Source organism: Microcaecilia unicolor, chromosome 3, assembly GCF_901765095.1.
Source record: "Microcaecilia unicolor chromosome 3, aMicUni1.1, whole genome shotgun sequence".
Lineage (NCBI taxonomy): Eukaryota > Metazoa > Chordata > Amphibia > Gymnophiona > Siphonopidae > Microcaecilia > Microcaecilia unicolor.
In genome coordinates, this window is record NC_044033.1 from 134,411,174 (window position 1) to 134,428,845 (window position 17,672).

The 17,672-nt window shown below is 45.2% G+C and overlaps 1 protein-coding gene across 1 annotated transcript in view; it reads left to right on the plus strand.

Annotated features, from left to right (window-relative positions):
- The window catches only part of PLEK (pleckstrin), a 110,083-nt gene that overhangs the window by 78,768 nt on the left and 13,643 nt on the right, over positions 1 to 17,672 (plus strand). The window contains exons 5-7 of the mRNA XM_030196380.1: positions 3,549 to 3,733; positions 6,255 to 6,359; positions 7,034 to 7,117. Coding sequence (XP_030052240.1) covers positions 3,549 to 3,733; positions 6,255 to 6,359; positions 7,034 to 7,117 — 374 coding nt within the window. The remainder of the gene's footprint in view (positions 1 to 3,548; positions 3,734 to 6,254; positions 6,360 to 7,033; positions 7,118 to 17,672) is intronic.

Below are 17,672 nucleotides of genomic sequence, written 5' to 3' on the forward strand. Positions count from 1 at the left end.
TAGTAGTAGTAGCATATATAGAATCTCCTCCATAGTGGCTATTTCAAAGGTTCTGTCCCCTTCAAAGACTATAATGTGATAAACAGAATCTGGGGATGTAGGTGGGAGGACATGGGAGAGGCGGGGGAAGGGCGAGGGTGTTATCAGTAGAGTCCTTTTTGTTTGTTTGCTTTTTTCATTTTTATCAAACAAAATGAATGAAATGACAGAAAAGGCCAGAAGAAATGGCATGGACATTTTTACCATGCACACTAGTATTAATCTAAATTCCCCTGACTTCTTATTTGCTCCCAGAGGTGAGAGTTTAAAATTCATAAATGTTTTCTTTTCAAATGGCCTAAAACTAACTCCTTTTTTATTTTAGTTTCTATATCTCTTGGACATTCTATAACTGAATTTAGTTGTTGATCTTTCATGGGCCGGTTTCAAGAGAAGTATAGTCAGCTTGAAATCGATACTCCTGATGTTGTGCAACAACTGATTGGTTCCTGATGAAGCCCTGTAATGGGTGAAACGTATCGGGCCCGTCGAAAATCAGCAGTTGAGATATGGGGTTGTCAAGCCAGCATTCTACCCTAACCCAACTTGACTGAATCTTATCTCCCTATCCCACTATAACATCTTTTGTACTTGTCCCCTACCGGACTTGGCGAATGCCTTTATGGTATTATGTAAGCCACATTGAGCCTGCAAATATGTGGGAAAATGTGGGATACAAATGTAACAAATAAATAAAATAAATAAATGGTAGAACTGCTCTGTAGGTCCTGAGTTGCATTTGTTGAATTTTGTATTCTCAGTATTCCTAGTACTGGATTTTGGAGGAGGGTGTTAAAAAATGATCAGCCCTGGGTGTCAAATACACTAGGTGCACCACTGCTCTTTGTGGTTATCCTATCTAAGATTTAAATCCACCCATCTCTTCTCCATAGCTTTCAAGGTACAACAAGTTCAGCATGATGGTGACCTTCCAATGATGGGGGACAACATAGACTTCTCTCTCCATCCTCTCTCTATGACATTCCTCTCCTCTATTATTTCTCATTCCTTTCTGTCTATGAAATTAGTTTGGTTGTAAACTGACCCAGGAGGAGGCTTACATATTACCAGTGTTGGTGAAATTTAAAGTTTTACACCAGCTGGTTTTCTTTGCCTCTGACGCAGCCAATTTTGGTAAAACATGGTCATGTTGGGCACTTGTGTGTGAATCCTGGGAGTATTGATGAACCAATAATGACTGATTTTCTTCACAAGGTCTGCTTTTCTTTCTATTCCACGTTGGATCTAGTAGACTGTTTGCCTTCTTGTTTTCTCACTAGCTTCTGGCAGCTACCACATACCCAGATATTCAGTGCCAGCATCCGAGAATGGCCTGGCACAAAATATCCAGGTATAAGAAAATCTGCAGCAACCAGCATTTAAAAAAAAACACCATTTGTTTTAGGTCTGATATTACTCACTCAGTATTTTGATACCAGAGGTCTAGTTTGTAGAATCAGCTCTCACAAGAAGTGTAGGAGAAATGGGTGGTTTTTATTTCTTGTATTTATTATTGTTTCTACTACTGTACTGCCCTGAAAGTCAAAACACAGTAACCTTTGAGAATGCAAATATAAGAAAAGTTTAAAAAAATCTGATTTCTTTGAATAAATCCCCATGATATAATTCTTGACCAAAACTAATACAGTACTGTTTTCTGGCTTAACTTAGCTCCCATTTATCAAGAGATACTCTGGCCGATACTTAAAAAATTTAAGTGGCCAGAAAAGGCTGCTGACTGGTTAAATTGTTTGCGGCTATCTGGTCATTTTCAACGGCACTTAACCAGTGATCTTCACTGAAAATGACTACTTAGCACCGAATTCAACAGCAACTAACCTGATGTTCCAGGGGCAGACTGGGGTTAAATGTCGATATTCAGCCCCTCATTGCATAAATAAACTGCTTAAGGGTCCCTTTTACTAAGTTGCAGTAGGGCCTACGCATGTGCAGCGCATGCCAAAATGAGACTACCACCAGGCTAGCGCCCCCCCTGGTGGTAATTTCCGATTTGGTGCATGATCGTTCTGGCAGTAGAAAGTTTTTAAAATTTCTACTACGTGTGGCGTTTCCAGCGGTAATTGGCAGTTGGTGTGCACCGAACGGTTACCATGCATGTAGTGCATAAGCCCTTACTGCTAGATCAAAGGGTGGTAGTAAGGGCTTAGGCCGTAAATAGACACATGCTAGTTTTAATTTTAGCACATATTCATTTCCCAGCCCATTACAAAAATGCCCTTTTTCCCAGATGCGGTCAAAAATGTCCCATTGCACACCAAAAACATGTGCCCACACTACCGCAGGCCACTTTTTACTACAGCTTAGTAAAAGGGCCCCTAAATTAAGCCACATCAATAGCAGTCCTACCTTGAAGCGGTTTGGTTTAAGCGATCAAGGGCTGATTATTGACTTAACTGGTTGTATGTTATCTGGTTAAAAAAAGCTCTGGATATTCAATGCTGAAGCTCAGACAGGGCCCAACACTGAATATCCACGAATAATGCCAGCAGGGAGCAGCAAATTGCTCACCACCACTTGCTGAGTATTGGGGGAGGGGGGGGACTGTGTTTTGGAGTTTTGTCACAGGCTTGAAAATGTATCCAAATGTTAAATAGCTTCCATATTAAGAAATACCCAGTGACTACAGGACAACTGGCAAATTTGCTTAGTTTTGACAAAAATTTGAGTTACTGTGTTCTGGCTTTTCAGGGCAGTGTACGTCGCCAATATTTTATTTATTGCATTTGTATCCCACATTTTCCCACCTCTTTGCAGGCTCAATGTGGCTTACAATACATCATGAGTAGTGAAAAGTATATAAGAAGATTGACATTTGGTATTGCAAAAGGATCTTGGGTAACATGATAATGATAAAACATGATAGTAGTGTAACAAGCAAATATTGTAAGACAATTCTGGATATGTGAGTAGGAGTTCACATTTGTTGATCTTCGTGGTATGCCTTGTTAAAGAGATGGGTCTTCAGTAGTTTGCGGAAGTTGGTTAGTTCGTAGATCCTTCTTAGGTTGCGCGGCAGCGTGTTCCAGAATTGTGTACTCAAATAGGAAAAGGTTGAATCATGCATTAACTTGTATTTTAGCCCTTTGCAGTTGGGGAAGTGAAGATCAAGGAATGTGCAGGATGATTTTTTAGCATTCCTAGGTGGTAGGTCCGACATGTAGGCTGGGGCCTCTCTGTGAATGATTTTATGAACTAGGGTACATATTTTGAACGTGATGCGCTCTTTAAGTGGGAGCCAGTGTAGCTTTTCTCGTAGGGGTTTAGCACTTTCATATTTTGTTTTACCAAATATGAGTCTAGCTGTAGTGTTCTGAGCTGTCTGAAGTTTTTTGATTATTTGCCTATTGTAGAGGAAGTTAATAACATAGAGTTCATCAATCAATTATCAGCACTGAAAATGTTTTAGCAAATGCTCATTGAATTGTCATATCAATTTTTGTTTGTCTTCAAATCATTGTGTGGATGTTTCTGCATATTCTTGTGATTAGGTCCCTGTGTGGTGGATTGGCTACTGTCAAGCAATTCTGTTAGAAATCGCCAGGAAGGTCTTATGCTATCATCTGCTTTGCTAAATGAAGGTTATCTCCAGCCTGCAGACGATATATCTAAGAATGCTGCCCAAGGACTGGCAGAAACCACTTTCCTTGACCGTTCGGATTCATATTATTACTTTGTGAGTACTCACATTAATGGAGCCCATTGCATTACTGTTTAATCATCAAGGTATAAACATGCCTGGCACAACCATACAAACTGCAAAAGCAAGAATCACTTTTACAATAGAGCTCAATTTTCAAAACTGTGCAGAGAGATGCAGAGTTTGTGGCTACTTTGACCAGCAGATTTTGCACCATTTCTCAAACAGAAAAGGACACATGTACATTTGCTTTGTAATTGCCCAAGGAAAAAATACCCACAGAGATCTGTGCCTACTTTATTTTTTGTTGGATACTTTCCCCAATGAAACATATGTAGCTTTGAAAATAATAAACCACGCATATCAAAGCCTCCCCTGATCTAACCCCCTCTCCAGGAAATTCTTCAAGAAAATGCAGACAAAGGTACATGCCTGGTGAAAAGCAAATGGGACTTGATATACTGCCTTCCTGAGGTTTTTGCAACTACGTTCAAAGCAGTTTACATATATTCAGGTACTTATTTTGTACCAGGGGCAATAGAGGGTTAAGTGACTTGCCCAGAGTCACAAGGAGCTGCAGTGGGAATTGAACTCAGTTCCCCAGGAGCAAAGTTCACTGCACTAACCACTAGGCTACTCCTCCACATAGAAATATGTGCCTAAATATGTTACTTTGAGGGCAAAACATTTTTCACATGTAAGCTGATGTTTCACAGTGTTAAAAAATGCATAAGAAGGCACATATTTCTAAAGGTACAGCAAAAAACAAAGGCGCACTGAAAATGGCCTGCGATAGTTTAAACGCTTGTTTTGGGCACGTGCAGAACCATTTTTCAGCGCACCTGTAAAAAATGGCTTTTTAAAATTTTTGCCGAAAATGGATGTGCGGCAAAATGAAAATTGCCACGTTTCCATTTTCGGTCTGAGACCTTACCGCCAGCCATTGACTTAGCAGTAAGGTCTCATGCAGTAGCCGGGTGGTAATGGTCTACATTCATAGAATGATGATTACTGCCCGATTACTGCCCATGTGCCAGAAAATAAAAATATTTTCCGGCACGCCTAGCAGACGTGTGTCAAAAATGAAACTATCGCAAGGGCCACATGGCAGCCAGGTGGTAACTCAAAATTGATGAGTGTTGGGCACATGCAGGCGCCTATGCGGCTTAGTAAAAGGGCCCCTTGGACTTTTCACCAGCGTCAGAATATATGCAAAATATATGCATTAAGGTACCCACAGGGACTGCACAATGAAATCAACACACATAGAGGGGCATAATCGAAAGGGGCGCCCAAGTTTTCCTGAGGATGTCCTCGCAGGATGTCCCGGCGAAGGGGTGGGGAAACCCGTATTATCGAAAGAAGATGGGCGTCCATCTTTCGTTTCGATAATACAGTCGGGAACGCCCAAATCTTGACATTTAAGTCGTCCCTAGAAATGGTCGTCCTTAGACTTGGTCGTTTCTGATTTTTGGTGATAATGGAAACTAAGGATGCCCATCTCAGAAATGACCAAATGCAAGCCCTTTGGTTGTGGGAGGAGCCAGCATTCATAGTGCACTGGTCCCCCTCACATGCCAGGACACCAACCGGGCACCCTAGGGGGCACTGCAGTGGACTTCAGAAATTGTTCCCAGGTACATAGCTCCCTTACCTTGTGTGCTGAGCCCCCCAACCCCCCCCCCCCCAAAACCAACTACCCACAACTGTACACCACTACCATAGCCCTTACAGGTGAAGGGGAGCACCTACATGTGGGTACAGTGGGTTTGTGGTGGGTTTTGCAGGGCTCATATTTACCACCACAAGTGTAACGGGGGAGTGGGGGGATGGGCCTGGGTCTGCCTGCCTAAAGTGCACTGCACCCACTAAAACTGCTCCAGGGACCTGCATACTGCTGCGATGGACCTGAGTATGACATTTGAGGCTGGCATAGAGGCTGGCACAAAATATTTTTTAACTATTTTTTTGAGGGTGGGAGGGGGTTAGTGACCACTGGGGGAGTAAGGGGAGGTCATCCCCGATTCCCTCCAGTGGTCATCTGGTCAGTTCGGGCACCTTTTCATGGCTTGGTCGTATCCAAAAAAAGACCAAGTAAAGTCGTCCAAGTACTCGTCAGGGACGTCTTTTTTTTTTATTATGGGTCGAGGACGCCCATGTGTTAGGCACGTTCAAGTCCCGCCTTCGCTACGCCTCCGACACGCCCCCGGGAACTTTGGTTGTCCCCGCAACGGAAAGCAGTTGGGGACGCCCAAAATCGGCTTTTGATTATGCCGATTTGAGCGACCCTGGGAGAAGGACGCCCATCTTCCGATTTCTGTCGAAAGAGGGGCATCCTTCTCTTTTGAAAATAAGCCTGATATTCTCCCTCCCATGACCTAGCCATGCCCTTTTTACCTGCACTGAATGGGAGCAATTTTCAAGTAGAATTTTTAACACTGTGAAACATCAGCTTACATGTGAAAAATGTTTTGCCCTCAAAGTAACATATTTATATGAGAACATGCAAACCCCTCCATGGTTTAGTAACTGTGATCGCTTGTTTATGTTTAAACAGCCAGACAGTGGATTCTTCTGTGATGGAAATTCCAGTGATGAGGATGTAATCCAAAAGGAAGAATTCCGGGGCACGGTAGTCAAACAGGGATGTTTGTTAAAACAGGTCAGTGTGTTTGTTATATGTATGTATGTTTATTGAAACAATATGGCACTTATTTTTGAAGCTTATGGATGTCTCAAAATGCTCGAATGGATGTCCATGTGCTTGAAACATCCCAAACCGGATTTTACAAAGGCAAAAAAGGAATGTTCAGCACTGCAGTACATCCAAATAGCAAGGGTGCTTGTTGTGGGCATGTTTTGGGGAGGACTAGGGAGGGCCCAAAATCAGAATGTCCAACAGCGATAACCGAACAGGAAGAAAAGTCCAAGTCTAAAAAGAAGGAAGTCCTTGGTTAGACCTATTTCAATCACATCTAGAGTAGAAAAAGGTGCTATGATTGAGCAGCTCAGCATTTCTCAATGCCTGCTTTTCAGCTCATTCATGCCGGATACCTTGGGAAGGGGAGGTACGGAAGGGAAGGAGAGCTGCTGCACATTGTGGAAGAGGGTCTAGAGCCACCCCTAGGTGGGAGGGGGTACAGCTGAAAGTTTGCCTAAGACTTCAAACACCATTGGAATAGCCTTGGTATTCCATGACAATTTATAGCAACGGTCAATGCAAACCTAAAAAATTTGAAGCCTAATGATTTGTTAATCTATATAGCTCTGTTTGATTTGTTTTTCTTTAGATGTATACATAAGAAAACCTGGTTACCTTTTTACTTATTTTCACAGGGGCATCGGAGGAAAAACTGGAAAGTCAGAAAGTTTGTTCTGAGGGATGATCCAGCATACATGCATTATTATGATCCTGCTGGGGTAAGATTCACTGCGGAAATACAAGTTCATCTTAATAGTTCCGAAGCAGAACTAAGACCAGACTGCACCGATCAACTAGGGGCATGCTTTTAGTAAAAGCACAGCAAAAAGGATTTATTCCTCTTACCCACACTATTGAAGAACATAGCTACTGCTAGATACAAGATGAGGGTAATTTTCAGAACCATTTACCTGTGCAAAATATGCTCCTCCCATGTGAATTGGTTATTTGAAAATGGCCCATTCTCAAACGTACACACTTTAGCTTCAGTAGGAGGAGGTCTATAATGCATGTTTGGGGGGGGGGGGGGGGGGAGGATTACACAGATTGGAAACTTCCATCGACATACTAACCTTTCTAGCACATTTATATTTACAAAAGAAATGCAGGGGAAGATGTCTGTGTGTGTGTGTGTGTGTGTGTGTGGGGGGGGGGGGGTCCTGTCAAAAATTAGTATATTGTACCCCCAAATTCTGTACTAATATGGGCAGTTTGAAAATTGCCCCTTTTTGGATGGTTTGGTTGAGGACTCTTGAAGTTGGGATAACCCTTCTGATTGCTTATTATAGGTCCGGTGTTGACCTTTAAACCAGGCCAGCTTAAGTAGGTCTTATAAAACGAACAGATAACAATAGATCTTATGATGTTGAGACTAATAACAACAGAAAAAGAAAAAGAAAAAAGGAGGGAAAAAAGGAACCAAGGGCATCAGACTTATATCAGTGGCCAGGCTATTCGGTCTCCTATAGCACTCAGCTATTTCAAACCCTTGAGCCTACTGCATAACAACATCAATCACTTGCCACCTTGGATCCAAAACCTCCCAGTGAAATCTTACAGTGAAATCTTATTCATAGTTTATTGAAAACATTAAAAATGTTTTGTATTGAGCAACAACATCATTTTAGACAAACTTCTTACACAAAAATACCTTTGGAAAACCTATGTATACAAATAAATAAATAAATGGTGAGTTTACTCAAAAGCTGTTTTTTTAAATACATAACTAGGAGAGTAACAATAGCAGAGGCAGCAATCAAAATGGTTTTTACAATGTCTCTTTATCTCTTTTGTCAATTTCTCCAAATGGGTTACATGACAGGAATGAACCTCACTCATAAGCTAGGGTATGTGGAGTATGATCTCAGTCTCTCAAATTTACTGCTAACGCTCGCAATAGTACTTACATTGTGCCAAAGAGAGCTTCTTTCTGGAGTTCATAAGATGTAATATGTATCTTGGGCAACTTATCTAGGTACGCGTGGAAGTTCTTTTTGATCAAGCCTGTAGCACCCAAAATGATGAGAAACATTTACATATCTTTCTGTCACATCTGATTGGTCTCAGACTGCATTTCTTAGTTCTTGAGGATCTACCTTCTCTCCACACAATGCAACGAGTAATCACTTGGGACCGACACCTCTATAATCAATGCCGTTCTGGTGTTTTTCTCTTTTACCACTATATCCATTTTTCTGGTATCCAGCTTTTTATTAGTCAGGATGGGGATGTCCCAGGTGATCATAACCTCTTCATTTTCCACAACTCTGCTAGGGTCATGATCCCAATGCTTTTCCAGTACACTGATATTATAATACTTACAGAGTTTGCAATAAATGAGACACACCACCTTGTTGTGCTTTTCTATATAAAAGGTTTCTGCCATCAACACTTTGCAGCCAGCCACAAGATGAGTAATTGTTTCTAGCTCTTAGAGAATCTACAGATGTCTGTTGCACCAGTTTTTTCAGTGCTTCCTGTAAACCATCTAGCCCATAATCCACTTTCCTGGGCTGCAATTATCAATCACTCATTCTTAGGCTTCCATTCACCTCTTCTTAACAATTCATGTGTCCATGTTGATCAATGAATGGTTCCTGGAGTAACATTTTGTATTTCCCGCTGTACTTATGCATTTGCCACTTGTTGTTTCTCCCCTGTTGATACAATTACTTGAAGAGTTTTCTCCTTGTTAGAATATACTACTGAGGCAGCCTGGACAAAGAAATCAAATTTGTTAATTCTGTTTAATTTTGGTTCAGTCCTGCAAGTGATGGAATGCCATCTGGTTTTGATTGCTCAAATGTCTAGCTTTTGCTAGACTAGAGGTTAGAAAGGTCAGTGAGAAATGAAACTTTCTTTGTCCCTTTTTGAGTGATGGATTGTTCATAGGTATTATTTACCACATCTGGATGCCATTCTGAGCAAGGCATACTGGACAGTTTCACAGGCAGTTTAAAGGATTAGACTGAACGCTGTTTAGAAGAAGATAGTTTAGATATAGATATTTTTGATAATTTAGATTTTGTCTTATAAGGAATTCTGATTTCTGCTTATTTTAAAATATGTTTTATTCTGTTTAATTAATAAGTTCTATTTCTATGTAGAATATCTTTTCAATTCAGTGATACATCTTTGTCTGACTGTCGCGTGCTCGAGGACCTTGGCATACTGTCAGGCTTCTTCCCCGAGAGCACTGGGTTCGTGAGCCCATGGGCCACTACCGTGGAGCGGCAGTGGCAGGCAAGATCACCTCCAAGGTAGAGATGAGACAAAACTGGACCGGAACCCCGGACTGGAGTTCTACACCGGAACACTCGGAACTGGAACGCACCAGACGGGTGCGCACTGGAGTGGAGCCCCCTGGACTGGAACACACTGGAGGGCCCCACAGGACTGGAACATACAGGAGTGAAACCCGCTGGACTGGAACACACTGGACCTAGGCTTCACCTACGCTTGACCACCTTTCCCCGAGGGTTAAGCCCTAAGGTTCTGGCAGCCGGTAGGACTTACAGGAAAACTCGGAACTGGAACTTGCAAGCAGGAACAGCAGGAATGAAGATCCAGGAGTGCCCCCTGGCACCTAGGCGCAGGCAAGGCCGACAGGCAGGGACTGTCCGGGTTCTGGCAGTCGGCAGGTTTAAACAAAATGACTAGTAAACTGTACCTAGGCTAATAGAAACGCTATACCCAGGCAAACCAGTCATACACAAGAAACATACACAGCGCACACTCAGGAGACTTGAAAGCTATACACCAGCTAACAACAAAGCTGTGCCCAAGCTAACAAGTCATGCACTGGAAACAAACACAGAGCACTAGCAAAGCTATACACAGGCTAACAAGCCACACGGTGCCTAAGCTGGCTAGTCTAAACAAACACAGAGCACTAGCAAAGCTATACACAGGCTAACAAGCCACACGGTGCCTAAGCTGGCTAGTCTAAACAAACACAGAGCACTAGCAAAGCTATACACAGGCTAACAAGCCACACGGTGCCTAAGCTGGCTAGTCTAAACAAACACTGAGCACTAGCAAAGCTATACACAGGCTAACAAGCCACACGGTGCCTAAGCTGGCTAGTCTAAACAAACACTGAGCACTAGCAAAGCTATACACAGGCTAACAAGCCACACGGTGCCTAAGCTGGCTAGTCTAAACAAACACAGAGCACTAGCAAAGCTATACACAGGCTAACAAGCCACACGGTGCCTAAGCTATCTAGTCAAACATAGAAACTCACACAGAGCAAACACTGAAACAGTGTACAGAGCACTCTATACACCAGGGCCCTAAATGAACAATGCAAAGGGCAGGGCTGTAGTCTCTAAGTGATTAATAAAGCCCTTCCACACCAGGGGCACAAGCTGCAGCAATCACCTTGCATCCAAACAGAGGCTTGACACACAGAGAAGTCAGCCCAGTGGGAGCCATCTTGGATACTGGCATAGAGGAGTCGGCGGCAGCCATCTTGGAAAAGGCATAGCCCACACAGGTGAGGTTCAGTAGGGCAATCAGCACACAGAGCCAGAGAGAAACTAAGACAGAGACAGACACAGAGACAAGCAAAAGCCAGCACAGCCACTGACTCCCAGAAACAGGGTAAGTCTGAGGGTGGTCACGGCCACAGACGTAACAGTACCCCCTCCTCAAGACCCCCCTCTCGGTCTCCCTGAGGAGTTCAGGTGTCCAGGGGTAACTATGGTGAAACCTCCTGATGGGTCTCAAAAGCCAGACATAGATCACTGGACTGGAAGTCACAAGGAAGTTCAAAACTGGCAGACAAAAGTAGCACCTGTGACCAGGAGGCTCCTTCGAATCACCACGGGGCAACCTCAGGAACATGGATGCATCAAGAGGAACAAAATTCAAAAGTAACCCTTCCCAGAGGGAACTCACAATGTCCTGGACCTCTTGGCAATTCCGTGTAATGGCAAGAGCAAGGCTGAAGCCACTACCCCAGCTGACATCAAAAGCTGGGCTGGGGCCCAAAGTGGCATCCCAGTCTTGACAGGAACTAGAAGTCTGAACAGAAGCAGATCTGGAACTGAAACCTGGGTTGGCATCCAAAACTGAGCCGGGATTTGGACCCGGACTGGAATCAACCCCTTGATTGTAACTGGAACTGCAACTCGATCCAGACTCAGCATCTTGACTGGAACCCCAACTCGATCCAGACTCAGCATCTTGACTGGAACTGCAACTCGATCCAGACTCAGCATCTTGCCTGGAACTCCAACTCGATCCAGACTCAGCATCTTGACTGGAACTGCAACTCGACCCAGACTCAGCCTCTTGACTGGAACTGCAACTCGATCCAGACTCAGCATCTTGCCTGGAACTCCAACTCGATCCAGACTCAGCATCTTGACTGGAACTACAACTCGATCCAGACTCAGCATCTTGACTGGAACTCCAACTCGATCCAGGCTCAGCATCTTGACTGGAACCACAACTCGATCCAGACTCAGCATCTTGACTGGAACTACAACTCGATCCAGACTCAGCATCTTGACTGGAACTCCAACTCGATCCAGGCTCAGCATCTTGACTGGAACCGCAACTCGATCCAGACTCAGCATCTTGACTGGAACTGCAACTCGATCCAGACTCAGCATCTTGACTGGAACTCCAACTCGATCCAGACTCAGCATCTTGCCTGGAACTCCAACTCGATCCAGACTCAGCATCTTGACTGGAACCGCAACTCGATCCAGACTCAGCATCTTGACTGGAACTACAACTCGATCCAGACTCAGCATCTTGACTGGAACTCCCACTCGATCCAGACTCAGCATCTTGCCTGGAACCGCAACTCGATCCAGACTCAGCCTCTTGACTGGAACTCCAACTCGATTCAGACTCAGCATCTTGCCTGGAACTCCAACTCGATCCAGACTCAGCATCTTGACTGGAACTCCAACTCGATCCAGACTCAGCATCTTGACTGGAACTGCAACTCGATCCAGACTCAGCATCTTGACTGGAACTCCCACTCGATCCAGACTCAGCATCTTGCCTGGAACTGCAACCCGATCCAGACTCAGCATCTTGACTGGAACTGCAACTCGATCCAGACTCAGCATCTTGACTGGAACTACCACTCGATCCAGACTCAGCATCTTGACTGGAACTGCAACTCGCTCCAGACTCAGCATCTTGACTGGAACTCCAACTCGCTCCAGACTCAGCATCTTGACTGGAACTCCAACTCGGTCCGGGACTACTAAGCCACCTTCTTTCAGCTTGGGCTTCAGGAGTATCCCGTAGGGTTGGCTCCGAGAGGAGTTGGAAGCGGTAAAAGAACAGCTTGGTAGAGGGATCCATAGCAGAAACTGGGTTTTCTTCAAACCCAAGCCAGGAGACACGCTTTCTCTCTGCGGCAGCTTCAGGGGTATCCTTCAAGGCTGGATCAGACAAAAGGGCAACCCGGTACTCCTGGAGCGTCATAAACGGATCCAGCTCAAAAATGGGGTTGGAACTGGGATCCACACTGGTACTAGGAGACTCCGTAGACAGCGCCACTTGAACTGGACGCAGAGACTTGGCTTGAAGCGCTGCTTGGACTGGAATCGGAGACTCGGTCAGAAGCATCCCTCGGACTGGACTCGGAGACTCGAATGGAAGCGCCACCTGAACTGGGATAGGCGGCTCGGTTCGAAGCGCCATCTGGACTGGACTCGGAGGCTCGGTCAGGAGCATCCCTCGGACTGGACTCAGAGGCTTGAGTGGAAGTGCCACTTGAACTGGCATCGGAGGCTCGGTCAGCAGCGTCCCTCGGACTGGACTCTGAAGCTTGACTGAACGCGCTGCTCGGACTGGATTCAGAGGCTTGTCTAGGCGCGCTGCTTGAACGGGACTGGACCCCTGCTGGGCCCAGAGCATGGAATTCCCAAGACGTCTCCTCTCAGCGACAGCTTCCGGAGTATCCCACAAAGCTGGATTCAGGACAAGGCTGCGGCGATACTCTGAGAGCGTGATGAAAGGGTCCATATCTGAAACTGGGCTTTCAGTGATTCCAAGCCACCGGACTCGTTTTCTCTCAGCTGCCGCTTCAGGGGTCTTCTTCAAAACAGGATGAGACAACAGTTTCCCACGATACTGACGAAGAGTCATAGAAGGATCAAGAACAATGACGGAGCTGGACCCCAGCTGGGTCGGCTGGGTGGGGGTTCTTGCCGGGCTCATGGCCTTTGCATTCTGTCGCGTGCTCGAGGACCTTGGCATACTGTCAGGCTTCTTCCCCGAGAGCACTGGGTTCGTGAGCCCATGGGCCACTACCGTGGAGCGGCAGTGGCAGGCAAGATCACCTCCAAGGTAGAGATGAGACAAAACTGGACCGGAACCCCGGACTGGAGTTCTACACCGGAACACTCGGAACTGGAACGCACCAGACGGGTGCGCACTGGAGTGGAGCCCCCTGGACTGGAACACACTGGAGGGCCCCACAGGACTGGAACATACAGGAGTGAAACCCGCTGGACTGGAACACACTGGACCTAGGCTTCACCTACGCTTGACCACCTTTCCCCGAGGGTTAAGCCCTAAGGTTCTGGCAGCCGGTAGGACTTACAGGAAAACCCGGAACTGGAACTTGCAAGCAGGAACAGCAGGAATGAAGATCCAGGAGTGCCCCCTGGCACCTAGGCGCAGGCAAGGCCGACAGGCAGGGACTGTCCGGGTTCTGGCAGTCGGCAGGTTTAAACAAAATGACTAGTAAACTGTACCTAGGCTAATAGAAACGCTATACCCAGGCAAACCAGTCATACACAAGAAACATACACAGCGCACACTCAGGAGACTTGAAAGCTATACACCAGCTAACAACAAAGCTGTGCCCAAGCTAACAAGTCATGCACTGGAAACAAACACAGAGCACTAGCAAAGCTATACACAGGCTAACAAGCCACACGGTGCCTAAGCTGGCTAGTCTAAACAAACACAGAGCACTAGCAAAGCTATACACAGGCTAACAAACCACACGGTGCCTAAGCTGGCTAGTCTAAACAAACACAGAGCACTAGCAAAGCTATACACAGTCTAACAAGCCACACGGTGCCTAAGCTGGCTAGTCTAAACAAACACAGAGCACTAGCAAAGCTATACACAGGCTAACAAGCCACACGGTGCCTAAGCTGGCTAGTCTAAACAAACACTGAGCACTAGCAAAGCTATACACAGGCTAACAAGCCACACGGTGCCTAAGCTGGCTAGTCTAAACAAACACAGAGCACTAGCAAAGCTATACACAGGCTAACAAGCCACACGGTGCCTAAGCTATCTAGTCAAACATAGAAACTCACACAGAGCCAACACTGAAACAGTGTACAGAGCACTCTATACACCAGGGCCCTAAATGAACAATGCAAAGGGCAGGGCTGTAGTCTCTAAGTGATTAATAAAGCCCTTCCACACCAGGGGCACAAGCTGCAGCAATCACCTTGCATCCAAACAGAGGCTTGACACACAGAGAAGTCAGCCCAGCGGGAGCCATCTTGGATACTGGCATAGAGGAGTCGGCGGCAGCCATCTTGGAAAAGGCATAGCCCACACAGGTGAGGTTCAGTAGGGCAATCAGCACACAGAGCCAGAGAGAAACTAAGACAGAGACAGACACAGAGACAAGCAAAAGCCAGCACAGCCACTGACTCCCAGAAACAGGGTAAGTCTGAGGGTGGTCACGGCCACAGACGTAACACTGACTTTCAAGTGAGATTTGTCTGCAGTTTAAGAGGTCATCATCTGGTTTGAATTATCCACAGTCCTAGCTAGGTGAAAGAGGTCAGTGAAAGTCAACTCTCTTCTCCTTGATGAATTATAGCTAAGTGTAGGACTGGTCTTCTGAAAGTAATAACAAATCATGTCTGTGTGCCATTAAGCAAGACTGGCCCCTTGACCCCTTAATGAATGCCAGAGTCCGGTTAGTATTTTAAGCTATAACCGGGAATCTGATTATGTGAATAATAATAAAATGCAGGAGATAGGTGCCACATTGTCTAGTTTGAGAGGCCCCAGGTCATAGGTCAGTTTAGGAAATATCTCAAACCTATGTAACTGATATTTTTAAGTAATGTGTAAGTAATAATTAGTTCAAGACAGGGTAATCAATCTATTCTTTACCATCTGGTGAGAAAGGGGGGCTAGAAGGGTGTAGGACTCTATATAAAGGAGAGCAGAAGCAGCTTACAAGGGAGAAGGAGCTGAGAAGAGAAGGAGCTGAGAAGAGAAGGAGCTGAGACGAGAGAGACAACAGACAGGAGAAGACAGGAGACACAGAGAGAGAGCTCAGAAGAAGAGACACAGAAGGACAAGACACAGAGAGAGCTAGAGCTGATGTCCTACTTTGTTTGCTGGCAAATAAAGAAGATTTCTCTCTCATTCTGGTGTGTGGTGTTTGACTCCTGAAGTACCACAGATTCTGCTAACAATAGTGGTAATTCCTGCAACACTACTACTTATCATATCTAAAACACTACTAAACGTACGCAGCGCTGTACACTTGAACATGAAGAGACAGTCCCTGCTCGACAGAGCTTACAATCTAATTAGGACAGACAAACAGGACAAACAAGAGATAAGGGAATATTAAAGTGAGGATGATAAAATAAGGGTTCTGAACAAGTGAATAAGGGTTAGAAGTTAAAAGCAGCATCAAAAAGTTGGGCTTTTAGCTTAGATTTGAAGACAGCCAGAGATGGAGCTTGACGTACCAGCTCAGGAAGTCTATTCCAGGCATATGGTGCAGCAAGATAAAAGGAACGGAGTCTGGAGTTAGCAGTGGAGGAGAAGGGTGCAGATACGAGAGATTTACCCAGTGAATGGAGTTCCCGGGGAGGAATGTAGGGAGAGATGAGAGTGGAGAGGTACTGAGGAGCTGCAAAGTGAATGCACTTATAAGTCAATAAGAGGAGTTTGAACTGTATGCGGAAACGGATAGGGAACCAGTGAAGTGACTTGAGGAGAGGGCTAATATGAGCATAACGACACTGGCAGAATATTAGTCGTGCAGCAGAATTTTGAACAGATTGAAGAGGAGAGAGATGGCTAAGTGGGAGACCTGTGAGAAGCAAGTTGCAATAGTCTAAGCGAGAGGTGATAAGAGTGTGGATGAGGGTTCTAGTAGTGTGCTCAGAAAGGGAAGGGCGAATTTTGGTGATATTATAGAGAAAGAAACGACAGGCTTTAGCAGTCTGCTGAATATGTGTAGAGAAGGAGAGGGAGGAGTCGAAGATGACCCCAAGGTTACGAGCTGATGAGACAGGAAGGATGAGAGTGTTATCCACAGAAATAGAGAATGGGGGAGGAGGAGAGGTTGGTTTAGGTGGAAAGATAAGAAGTTCAGTCTTGGTCATGTTTAGTTTCAGATGGCACTGAGACATCCAGGCAGCAATGTCAGACAGGCAGGCTGATACTTTGACCTGGATTTCGGCTGAGATTTCTGGTGTGGAGAGGTAGATCTGGGAGTCATCAGCATAAAGATGATACTGAAAACCATGGGATGAGATCAGAGTACCAAGGGAAGAAGTATAGATGGAGAAAAGAAGAGGTCCCAGGACAGATCCCTGAGGTACACCAACTGACAGTGGGATAGAAGTAGAGGAGGATCCACTAGAGTATACACTAAAGGTACACTGGGAGAGATAAGAAGAAAACCAGTAAAGAACAGAACCCTGAAATCCAAGTGAGGACAGTTTATCAAGGAGTAGGCTGTGATCAACAGTGTCAAAAGCAGCAGATAGATCGAGAAGGATGAGGATAGAATAGAGACCTTTGGATCTGACCAGGAACAGATCATTGGAGACTTTAGCAAGCGCTGTTTCAGTTGAATGAAGGGTGCGAAAGCCAGATTGAAGTGGATCAAGAATAACTTGAGATGAAAGAAAGTCAAGGCAATGGCGGTGAACAGCATGTTCAAGTATCTTGGATAGGAAAGGGAGGAGGGAGATGGGGCAATAGTTGGAAGGACAGGTAGGGTCCAATGAAGGTTTTTTAAGGAGTGGTGTGACCACGGCATGTTTAAAGGCATCAGGAACAGTCGCAGTGAACAGTGAAAGATTGAGGCTATGACAGATAAAAGGGATGACAGTAGGAGAGATAGTATTAAGTAGATGGGTGGGAATAGGATCAGAGGAACAGGTAGTTAGTTTCGAGGAGGAAATAAGATGTGTAGTTTCCTCTTCAGTGATTTCAGAAAAGGAGGCAGGGGTTGAAGGGTTGAGAGAATGGACTAAGGGAAGGAGAGGTGGAGGTGACCTGGTTGAGAATTCAAGT